The sequence below is a fragment of the Lithobates pipiens genome, unplaced genomic scaffold (genome assembly GCF_037356315.1).
Source record: "Lithobates pipiens isolate NorthernLeopardFrog02 unplaced genomic scaffold, aLitPip1_a1.2 Scaffold_22, whole genome shotgun sequence".
NCBI classification, from domain to species: domain Eukaryota; kingdom Metazoa; phylum Chordata; class Amphibia; order Anura; family Ranidae; genus Lithobates; species Lithobates pipiens.
The window spans coordinates 186,916,933-186,929,368 of record NW_027507784.1 but is presented as its reverse complement, the minus strand read 5'-3'; the positions used below and the strand labels follow the sequence as shown (position 1 = coordinate 186,929,368).

General features: G+C 42.8%; 1 protein-coding gene across 2 annotated transcripts in view; it reads right to left on the bottom strand.

Moving 5' to 3' along the window:
- Positions 1-12,436, bottom strand: part of DNAH7 (dynein axonemal heavy chain 7) — a 498,098-nt gene that overhangs the window by 189,816 nt on the left and 295,846 nt on the right. For both annotated transcript variants that reach the window (XM_077448738.1, XM_077448739.1), the window contains exon 44: positions 7,521-7,701. In XM_077448738.1, coding sequence (XP_077304864.1) covers positions 7,521-7,701 — 181 coding nt within the window. The remainder of the gene's footprint in view (positions 1-7,520; positions 7,702-12,436) is intronic.

The following is a 12,436-nucleotide window of genomic DNA, read 5'->3' as shown; positions in this document are numbered from 1 at the left end:
CAAGTGCACTTGGAAGTACAGTTGCTCTAATTTTATGGGGTAAATCTGAAATGAGTGGAAGCTCTGCTGATTTTATAATCCAATCATGTGCAAGCTAAATTGCTGTTTTTTATTTTCCTTGCATGTCCTCCTCGGATCTAGAGCAACTTTACTTCCAAGTGCACTTGCAGTGCAAAGTGGATTTGCCTTTCGTAAATAACCCCCATAGTGTCACAATTCTGAGTCCAATGCCCAAAAGTCACTTTTAAGGCTAGCACTGCAATATTGGAGGATGGCCTTCATAACCAAATAAAAATGATTAAGAAGTGATAAAAATGTGGAATTTTGGATAAAAATTTAAAGTTAGTGTTCTCCTACCACCTATGACACAAGCAAAAAAGTAAGGCATGATAGTTGGAGGTGGGATTGTACTATAGGCTAGCTTAACCACTTGCCAACTAGCGACGTATCGGTACGTTGCTGGATTGCAAGGGTGATATCTCGGTCATTGCTGCAGCTCCAGCAATGACTGAGATATATTTTTTTTCAACTAGCCATTGTGAAACCAGTAAAAGTAATCTAAGAACCAAAAGACCCATCGGATTACTTTTACAGGGGGTGGAAGAGGGCCCCCCTTCCTGTCATCGCCTTTACTGGGCTCTAACGATCGAGCCCTTCAAGGATGTGATCAGTGGCATCCAGTTCCTGAGATACAGTGAGAGGAATGGATGCCGTTCCTCCCACTGTGTGACATCAGAAACCAGAAACGATGAGTATTTAATCACTTCCACTTTTGGTCTCATGCAAAGAAAGCTCTTGCCAGCTTGTACAAGAATCAGATCAAACCGATCTTGATTTGATCTGATGCTTTGGAGGCCATAACAGGTGATGGAGAGATCTGGGGTCTATTAGATAGCTGTCTGTGCCCCCCTTAGGGAGATTCATCTTCTCTATTTGTTCTGTTTACCGTTAACCTTGAAAGTGAAAGTAAAAGAAAATCCCAAATTTTGGGTTGTCCCCAGGAAAGTAATAGATATGAAATCTTCCAATGGGGACCTGGGGGTCCCCAAGAGCTTCCCTTAATTTGCAGGGATATGCAGACAGGAAGTGAAGGTACATCTCCCCAATGGGACAAAGATGATCAAAATGATCATCGAAATGATCAATGAAAAATGATCAAAATAAACCTTATAGGGGTTATTATCTTCCTTTACTGTAACCAAAATGAAAAATAAAAAGTTTTGGCTATAGTTTTACTTTAAAGGCTGCAAAAACATAAAAGTTTATTACCACTACTGGTATATATGGTTTGTTATTTTGCTGTAGTGGTTTTGTCTCTTCAGCTCCTCAAACCCAATTTACCGTATAACTGGGTTAATGGTTACTGAGTCTACATTACAACTACTCTAACAGAAAATAGACTCCTTCAATACTAATGATAGTGAATGCAAGGCTGATAATAACCTTGCAACACATTAATACAACTTGTTCTATTTTAGCAAATAAAATTAGGTTCCTAAAATAATCACTGACATTTAATCTCCATCTTAAATACACACCTCGACTAATTTAAAAAAGGAAACTTATGCTTTTGATGCAGATGGTAACTAGTCAGAGCCCAGCTGCTGTTTATTTCAGTGCAATCTGAAAACAAACACCAACACTGACATGGATGCTGTGACCCTCTGCTGTGACCCGCTGCTGTGATCCGATGCTGTGACCCGCAGCTAGTGTGAACCTGGCCTAAAGGTGTTTTATTTATAATGCATTCATCAAGGTAAAATAAAACCTTTTAGGAGCTACTCTCTCGCTCCCTCCTCACTGGACTTAGTGAGAGCAGTGGGAGCCACTGGCTCCTGCTATTGTCAATCAAATTCAATGACGAGGAAGCAGGGTGTGCGAGGTCGAGCACATGTGTGGCTCGGGATCCAGCACACATGAGTGTGTGCTGGGGGATACTCAGAAAGCATGAGAAGTCAAGAGTGACACTAGGGGACCCCAGAAGAGGAGGATCAGGGCCATTCTGTGGAAAACCATTGCACAGAGAAGGTAAGTATGGCATGTTTCTTATTTTAAAAGCAAATGTACATTTGCAATCAATCACTTTAAATATTTTTTAAGGTTTTTAAAGGTTGCAAGTTGCATTGCAATAAAATAAAACTTGATTCTGACCATTTCTTAATTGTGTTTGAGTGTTTTCAGTGGAAATCTGTCTCATCTACGGTGCTAAAGAGGTTTCATGCCTTTGTAAAATTGCCCTTGGTTGGCTGCCAAGAGCTTCAGATACAGGTGTCATAGAATACACAACATTTTGTTGAATACATTGATAAATGAGGAACAACGGTTTTGCATCTAAGCTAGTTGCTAATTACTTACAGTTAAGCTACAATGTTCAAGGGTGTACTTAAGAAGTATGTAACTATGTTACAGCTTTATCTAAGCATCTAAAAAATAGAGTTTAAAATAATATGTTATGAACTAACAAGATGTGATTACTAAAACAATTAAATCAGTTCTATAATTTTTAATATGTGTATGCAACAATCACAGCACACTGCAGATGATTATAAAAAACGAAATTACAGAGACAAAGGGAAAACATCATTAACTTGAACAGCACCCAAGCTAGCTGCTAGAAATATGGAACACAAAGCCTTTGATGCAAATACCCTTGTTTATTGAAGCTCATAAACTCTCCCCGTGCAAAGCAACATAATTAATGCCAGCTAATTTGTGAGCTTCAGACCCCCGAATGTCATTTGTATGAAGCAGTCAACACAGTGGTCTGCTAAATACAAAAAAAAAATAGATATTGTATATTAGAAGGACAGCTGATGCTAGACAGATCTACCATCAGCTGAGAAAGTCAATGCTTAACTGCAGATCAAAGCATTTCATTTACCACCATCTAATGCATATTGCTTTTTATCTTCTGTAATTTTTATGGTGATCTCAGATGAGAGCTGTTAAATATATAAATAAAATTACTTTCAACTCAGCTAACGAAGTCTGAAAAAACAAAAATAATCAAGTTTCATGTGCATTACTTAGATAACAACCCAATAAAGTGTTGAAAATAAAAGTATATATATATATATATATATATATATATATATATATATATATAGAGAGAGAGAGAGAGAGAGAGAGAGAGAGAGAGAGATACAGTAGCTCGCAAAAGTGAGTACACCCCTCACATTTTTGTAAATATGTTATTATACCTTTTCCTGTGACAACACTTAACATTGAAAAAATGACACTTTGCTACAATGCAGCTTGTATAACAACACACAGCCATTAATGTCTAAACCACTGGCAACAAAATTTAGTACACTCCTAAGTGAAAATGTCCAAATTGGGCCCAATGTATCAATATTTTATGTGGCCACCATTATTTTCTAGCTTTGCCTTAACACTCTTGGGCATGGAGTTCACCAGAGCTTCATAGGTTGCCACTGAAGTGCTCTACCACTCCTCCATGATGACATCACGGAGCTGGTGGATGTTAGAGACCTTGCGATCCTCCACCTTCCATTTGAGGATGCCTCATAGATGCTCAATAGAGTTTAGGTCTGGAGAGATGCTTGGCCAGTCCATCACCTTTACCCTCAGCTTATTTAGCAAGGCAGTGGTCATCTTGGACGTGTTTGGGGTCGTTATCATGTTGGAATACTGCCCTGAGGCCCAGTGTCTGAAGGGAGGGGATCATGCCCTGCTTCACTATGTCACAGTACATGTTGCCATTAATGGTTCCCTCAATGAACTTAAGCTCCCCAGTGCCAGGAGCACTCATGCAACCCCAGACCATGAATCCCACCACCATGCTTGACTATAGGCAGACACACTTGTTTTTGTAATCCTCCCCTGGTTGCCGCCACACGCGCTTCACACCATCTTAACCAAATAAGTTTATCTTGGTCTTAGATCACAGGATATGGTTCCAGTAATCCATGTCCTTAGTGCCCGTTCACACTACCGCGACTTGTCAGGCGACTTAGCCGCCTGACAAGTCGCGTTCCATTCTGTACTATGGAACCGTTCTAATAGGAGCGACTCAAGTCGCTCCGACTTAGAAAAAGGTTCCTGTACTATTTTTGGGGCGACTTCAGGTGACTTGCATTGACTTCTATACAGAAGTCATTTTGCAAGTCGCCGCTGAAGTCGTGTGCAGGTCGCGTCTGTGAGTCGCGCTGCAAGTCGCGTCGCCCCTGTGTGAACAGGCACTTAGTCTGCTTGTTTTCAGCAAACTGTTTGCAGGCTTTCTTGTGCATCATTTCTAGAAGAATCTTCCTTCTGGGACAACAGCCATGCAGAGCAATTTGATGAAGTGTGTGGATTTTGGTCTAAGCACTGACAGGCTGACCCCCCCACCCCTTCAACCTCTGCAGCAATGCTGGCAGCACTCATACATCTATTTCCCAAAGACAACCTCTGGATATGATGCTGAGTACATGCATTCAACTTTTTTGGTCGACCATGGCAAGGCCTGTTTTGAGTGGAACTTGTCCTGTTAAACCGCTGTATGGTCTTGGCCACCGTGCTGCTGCTCAGTTTCAGGGTCTTGGCAATCTTCCTATAGTCTAAGTCATTTTTAAGTAGAGCAAGAATTCTATTTTGCAGATTCTCAGAGAGTTCTTTGCCATGAGGTGCCATGTTGAACTTCCAGTGACCAGTATGAGAGAGTGTGCATGATAACACCAAACTTAACACACCTGCTCCCCATTCACACCTGAAACCTTGTAACACTAATGAGTCACATGAGAGGGAAAATGGCTAATTGGGCCCAATTTGGATATTTTCACTTAGGGGTGTACTCACTTTTGTTGCCAGCAGTTTAGACATTAATGGCTGTGTGCTGAGTTATTTTGAGGGGACAGCAAATTTACACTGTTATACAAGCTGTACACTGACTTCTTTACATTGTAGCAAAGTGCAAAGGTCAGGCAAGTTTACCACAAATAATGCAGGAATCATGGGTGTGTAACCCACAGAGCGCAGCGATCAGGAGTATGTAAAACACAGAATGTAGGGGTCAGAAGTGTGTGAGGCACAGGGTGCAGTGAGCTGAAGTAAGTAATGCACATGCATGAAATGCAGTTGTCATGTGTAAGTAATGCACAAAGTCCACAGGTCAAGAGTAAATAATGCACGGGTCCAGAGTACACATAGCACAGAGTTCAGGAGTAAGTAAAACACACCGTGCAAAAGTAAGGAGAAAATAATGCACAAACTGCAGCAGTCAGGAGTAAGGCACAGAGTGCAGAGGTCAGGATTGAGTAATGCATTCATTGCAGAGGTCAGGAGTCAGGAGTGTAATTCACAGAGTACGGGAGTACATGAGTAAATAATGCACAGAGTGCAGTGCTCAGGAGCAAGAAATGCACAGAGTGCAGGTTTCAGGAGTGCATAACACACAAAGTGCAAGGTTCAGGAGTGTGTAATGCACAGAATTCAGGGGTCAGGAGTAAGTAACATACAGAATGTATGGGCCGGAAATAGGTATAGCACAGAGTGCAAGGCTCAGGAGTAAGTTATGTAAACAGTGAGAAACACACACAGTGTGCAAGAGTCAGAAGTAATGAACAAAGTGCAGGGGTCAGAAGTAAGGCACAGAGTGCAGAGGTCAAGAGTAGGTAACATGCAGGGGTCAAGAGTGTTTAATGGACAAAGTGCAGGGATCAGGGTCAGAGATGAAGAGGTCAGGAGTGGATGACACACAGAATGCAAGAGTTAGGAGTAAGTAACACAGAGCGCAGCAGTCAAAACTAACTAACTCAGAGAGTGCATTAAACAGGAGTTTGCAACACAGAGTGCAGGGGTCAGGAGTGTCTAATGAGCAGAATTAAGGAGTCAGGAGTAAGTCGCATACAGAATGCATGGGCCAGAAACAAGTAAAGTACTTAGTACAAGGCTCAGAAGTGAGTAATGCAAAAAGTTCAAGGTCAGAAGTGTGTAATGCATAGAGTGTAGACACAAACAGAGTTCTGTAGTAATGCATAGTTCAGAAGTAAAGTAATGCACAGTGCAGAGGTCAAGAATAAGTAATGCAAAGCAGCCAGGGGTCAGAATTGCATGACACACAGAGAGCAGAGAGGTCAGGATTTCTGTAAATCTTAAGAGTTCAGAATTAGGACTAAGTAAGACACAGAGTACAAAGATCAGGCGTAGATATTACAGAGTGCAGGGGTCAGGTGGCAGTAATGCATAAAGTGCAGAGGTCAGGAGTAAGTAATGCACAGTGTGCAAATGTCAGGAGTAAGTAATAAGCAGCATTCAGGAGTCAGAAACATGTGTTAGGTATCATACAGAGTGCAGGGGTTAGAAGTGTCTAGACACACAGTGCAGGGGATAGGAGTAATTAACATGCAGAATTCAGGGGTCAGGAGTAACCAACGCACGAGTTCATCTCAAGAAAAAAATTCCCCCTACTTCCAATATAATATCCCCACATCCAGCACAAACCCATGACCAGCACACATTAACCACCCCCCTTCTTGAAATGTACTAACCCGGCCTTGGCATTGCGTTTCTTTTGTTGGTAAGTGCCTTGTGTTTGATGCTGTGACCCTCTACTTATTTTTCTTCATCATATCACTTAAACAGCTGCTGGCTTCTGTCCTCACCTGTCAGCTACCTATCAGACCTGTAGCACAAAGACAAGGGAAGTGCTCCAACACTCCTTCTTGGGTCTGTGCTACAGGTCTTATAGGTAGAGGACAGGTCGGCAGGCGATGACATGCATAAGTGACTGCCTACTAAGGAAGGAGCAAAAAAAGGTGCTCATGGTGTCGGGGCGATGATGTGGGGTAGGTGCCTTGGGTGTTCGGTGCTTGCGATGCCTCTGAGGACTTAACTATTGCTCAAATAAAAATGAATTACTGAACATAATAACGATTAACTAATGGGGGACTTTAACAGGTATTAATGTAGACATTTTTGTATAACAGTTTATGTTCATTTTACTAACATAAAAAGGCTACAGGCTGACATGTACAAACAATACACATGACATCAATCAACTGTTCCCCTTATACAAATTCTCTCTTCCTGTAACAAGCAACTGATGCAGACAGTGGGGAGCATCTTTCTTGATGCATTTCGCAGGCATTTATTACCCTTCTTCAGGAGATTTATGGAAGATATAATTGTCAGGATGATGTCATGATAATGCCAGCCAAGATGAAAAACCACATGATGCCTACCCATATGCACGAGCCAGGCCAGGCCCAAACAAGGGATGAGAAAGAAAGAGCAGTCGTCATTTTTGGACAATACAAAAACCCCACATTTGGTCTCCATTTTATTTTTTTCCAGTTTTTATAAACAGGTTTAAGGTGCACACATTAGAATGTGAGCAGTTAATATGGAACAGAGAAAAGTCATTAAAACTAAGAGAAACAAACACATTGCCCATATTGACCATTTAGAATTCTTGTATATTTCCACAAAATGAAAGGTCAAACTTTGCTATGGGCAACAACTTTGCTGCTTATTTTTAAGATTTGTTAATTTTTACTAAATTGAAAGATTTCTGCAAATACCTCATTCTCAAGATTTGCCTTCTTTTGCTTGTTCTCTTCAAGCGTCAGCTCAAGTCCAGCCAGCTTATCTTGTACCTTCTTTAAATCTGCTTGTTTCGTCCTCAAACTGTCCATTGCAACCTTCAGTTCACTTTCTGCTTGGTTCAGCTTCACCTTTTTAGGTGCCACCACCTTGGCCACTCTAAAGTAATAGCAATACTTAATATGAAATATGTTGGTAATACATAGAACATGATACATCATTTACATTTTATTGTGGTTCTTGAAAATTGTATTTCAAGTAAAAAAGAACAGTGAAATTAAAGAACTAAAAGGCAAAAAATTATTTTTTTCATTTTGGATATAGCAAGGGAGGGTTGTTACCCGTCAGATTTTTTTTGTAGAGATTCCCTTCACTTTGTGTCCCATAGCCCAACAGGAAGTGAGAGGATGCCCCTGCAAATTAAGGGATTTCCTTGGGGAAATTCCCTATTGGAAGATTTCCACTTTATTACTTTTCTGGGGACAACCCAAAATTAGTGAAATTTTGTTTTACTTTTACTTTCAATGATAACTATAAACAGGACAAGTAGAGAATGTGAATCTCCTTAACGGAGACACAGATTTCAATAAAAACCGGCAAGCGTTCTAATCCCTCTTCACTCTATCCAAAGCAAACTTTTTCCTTTAGTTACTTTACTGTGATTTTTTTCACACATTTTTCACACATTTTTTTACATAACTATAAACATGCAACACTATAAGTAAATGTAGCTTTTCAAAAGACAAAGCTGTTCCTTTGTGACATAAAGAAGGTGAAGCTTCCCACCTCTCTTATGCATAGTAGGTCAACGAGGTAATGGCAAATGGCTTTTTAAATTGTTACATTTCTAACAGAAAAAGTGCAGATCATTTGCTTTCAGTGCACTGGTTTTTCATCTTTGCTGTTATGATTTGGCACTGCTGCTCCAAAGGTAGGTCAAAGTAAGTATTTTACTGCAGGGGTTAGTTTAGTGTTAAGAAATAGTTTTGAGGTTGGGTTAATGTTAGGTTCAGGGGTTTGGGAGTTTTGTTTAAATATTAAAAGAGAAGTATGGGTTTGGGGTTTTTTTTTCCTCCATCATACTTACCTATGTGGATGCATAGTTACATAGTTACATAGTTAGTCAGGTTGAAAAAAGACACAAGGCCATCAAGTTCAACCAAAAATAAATAAATAAACAATGTCCTGCCTCCTCTGACAGACGGTACACTGATCCAATGGCAGGACATTGAATCAGCCTGACATGATTACAGGAGGCGGGACATTGCTACTGCAGCCGCCCGGGGCAATTCAATGCACAGCTCCATGACACACAGAGATCACCGCTCTGATCCCGGCATGGGTAAGGCTGCATTCAGACACTGGCAAGCTGCATGAGGGGGAAAGAGTGTGCCCAGGGCAAGCATTGCAGAGTTTTGTCCGCAGCTAAATCACAAGTTTTTTGTGCCCACAGTGCTACTGAAATCCAAAATAGTCATTTGTTTGCCTCTGAAACTATCTACCTCTGGCCACTTGTGTGAATGTAGCCATGCTATATAAAACCAGGTCACAGGAACAAAGGCTGTACTCCCTTTATTGACCATATAAAAAAAAATAATAATCTTGATTTTGACCCAGCTAGGTTTTTATCGCCATGTGATAGAATGGGGAAGGGTTAAGTTATTGCTAGTAGAGGTAAGGATATGATCATTCCCAATAGAAATCTGTTGGAACGGAACCAGGTAGCTTGCTTGGGGCCAGTTCACACCAGATGCAGTTCCGTGTGTTTTTTTTTTTTTTTGCACAAAATGCATGCACAGTGTTTTCCATGTATTCCAATGGCTCTAGTTCACACCATGCAGTCAGTTTCCGCACCGGAAACTGACTGCATGGTGTGAACTAAAGCCATTGGAATACATGGAAAACACTGTGCATGTATTTTTATCAGGCAGGCTGCATCTGAGGGGAACTGGTGAGGCTGCTTTGATCTCCTGTACCATGTTCACGGTCTCTGGCCATCTCCTGTACCATGTTCGCAGTCTCTGGCCATCTCCTGTACCATGTCTGCAGTCTCTGACCATCTCCTGTAGCATGTCTGCAGTCTCTGACCATCTCCTGTAGCATGTCTGCAGTCTCTGACCATCTCCTGTAGCATGTCTGCAGTCTCTGACCATCTCCTGTAGCATGTCTGCAGTCTCTGACCATCTCCTGTAGCATGTCTGCAGTCTCTGACCATCTCCTGTAGCATGTCTGCAGTCTCTGGCCATCTCCTGTAGCATGTCTGCAGTCTCTGGCCATCTCCTGTAGCATGTCTGCAGTCTCTGGCCATCTCCTGTATCATGTCTGCAGTCTGGCCATCTCCTGTATCATGTCTGCAGTCTCTGGCCATCTCCTGTACCATGTCTGCAGTCTCTGACCATCTCCTGTACCATGTCTGCAGTTTCTGACCATCTCCTGTACCATGTCTGCAGTCTCTGACCATCTCCTGTACCATGTCTGCAGTCTGATCATATCCTGTACCATGTCTGCAGTCTCTGACCATCTCCTCTACCATGTCCCCAGTCTCTGACCATCTGCTGTACCATGTCCCCAGTCTCTGACCATCTGCTGTATGAAAATATTTTTTAAAAACAGCCATTTTCGGTATCGGTGCTGTTTCGGTATTGGTTTCGGGTTTTCGGCCTAGTGTATTTTTCATTTTCGGTATCGGTTTCGGCACCAAAAAACCCATTCGGTGCTAGACATGTGCAGAGTAAAATATTTCGTTTCGGAATTTCGTTTTCGTCCGAAAACTTAATTTATTTAGTTACTCCCGAAAATCGTTTTTATTTATTTCGTTTTCGTTCAAAAATTTCATTCGTCCGAAAATCCACATGAATTACGTTCGAATCTGTCTTGGAAGGCTTATGGTGTCTGTCAATGTATAAAGAAGATTTGACGGAGCTAACTATATAGCATACTTTAGAACCCTATTAAAGTCTATGGGACTCCAACGTTCAAAATCTAAAGTGCTAATTTTAAAGGCTAATTTGCAAGTTACTGTCCTAAAAAGTGTTTGGGGACCCGGGTCCTGCCCCAGGGGACATGTATCAATGCAAAAAAAAGTTTTAAAAACGGCCGTTTTTTCGGGAGCAGTGATTTTAATAATGATTAAAGTGAAACAATAAAAGTGTAATATTCCTTTAAATTTCGTAGGGGGGGGTTGTCTATAGTGTGCCTGTGAAGGGGCGCATGTTTCCCGTGCTTAGAATTGTCCCTGCACAAAGTGTCATTTATGCAGGAAAAAAAGTCCTTTAAAATCACTCGCGGCTATAATGAATTGTCGGCTCCGTAATACAGAGAACACTCATTGAAAGTCATTGATAAAAAAATAAATAAATAAATAAATAAAAAAGCGTGGGGGTCCCCCAAATTCAATTACCAGGCCCTTCAGGTCTGGTATGGATATTAAGGGGAACCCTGCCTCAAATTTAAGAAAAAATTTGACGTGGGGTTCCCCCTAAATATCCATAACCAGACCCTTCAGGTCTGGTATGGATATTAAGGGGAACCCCGCGTCAAATTAAAAAAAAAATTGACGTGGGGTTCCCCCTAAAAATCCATACCAGACCCTTTATCCGAGCACGCAACCTGGCAGGCCGCAGGAAAAGAGGGGGGGACGAGAGAGCGGCCCCCCCTCCCTCCTGAACCGTACCAGGCCACATGCCCTCAACATTGGGAGGAGGCTTTGGGGGTCTGTGACCCCTCAAAGCACCTTGTCCCCATGTTGATGAAGACAAGGGCCTCATCCCCACAACCCTGGCCGGTGGTTGTGGAGGTCTGCGGGCGGGGGGCTTATCAGAATCTGGAAGCCCCCTTTAACAAGGGGACCCCCAGATCCCGGCCCCCCCCCCCTGTTTGAAATGGTAAGGGGGTACAAAAGTACCCCTACCATTTCACAAAGAAAGTGTAAAAAATGGTTAAATAAAACAAACACACTTTTGAAAAATTCCTTTATTAAAAATAAAAAAATAAAAAAAAGATTCCAGCGGCGGTAATCCACTCTTGCTATCCAGCGACGGACGGTCATCTCTCCAGCGATGGCTCATCTCATCCAGCGCAGCGCAGCATCCTTCTTCTGTCTCCGTGGAGGAGACACTGCAAGGATTCCGGCGGCTGACGTTTGTTATATACGGAGGGCGGGGCCACCCGTCACCTGACCCCACCCCCCTCTGACACAAGGGGAAACCCGGGGTTCCCCGTGACGTATGGGTGACCCCGCCCCCCCTCTGATGTAACGGAAACCTGCCTGTGTTACATCAGAGGGGTGCGGGTCACCTATACGTCACGGGGAACCCCGGGTTTCCCCTTGCGTCAGAGGGGGGCGGGGTCAGGTGACGGGTGGCCCCGCCCTCCGTATATAACAAACGTCAGCCGCCGGAATCCTTGCAGTGTCTCCTCCATGGAGACAGAAGAAGGATGCTGCGCTGCGCTGGATGAGATGAGACATCGCTGGAGAGATGACCGTCCGTCGCTGGATAGCAAGAGTGGATTACCGCCGCTGGAATCTTTTTTTTATTTTTTTATTTTTAATAAAGGAATTTTTCAAAAGTGTGTTTGTTTTATTTAACCATTTTTTACACTTTCTTTGTGAAATGGTAGGGGTACTTTTGTACCCCCTTACCATTTCAAACAGGGGGGGGCGGGATCTGGGGGTCCCCTTGTTAAAGGGGGCTTCCAGATTCTGATAAGCCCCCCGCCCGCAGACCTCCACAACCACCGGCCAGGGTTGTGGGGATGAGGCCCTTGTCTTCATCAACATGGGGACAAGGTGCTTTGAGGGGTCACAGACCCCCAAAGCATCCTCCCAATGTTGAGGGCATGTGGCCTGGTACGGTTCAGGAGGGAGGGGGGGCCGCTCTCTCGTCCCCCCCTC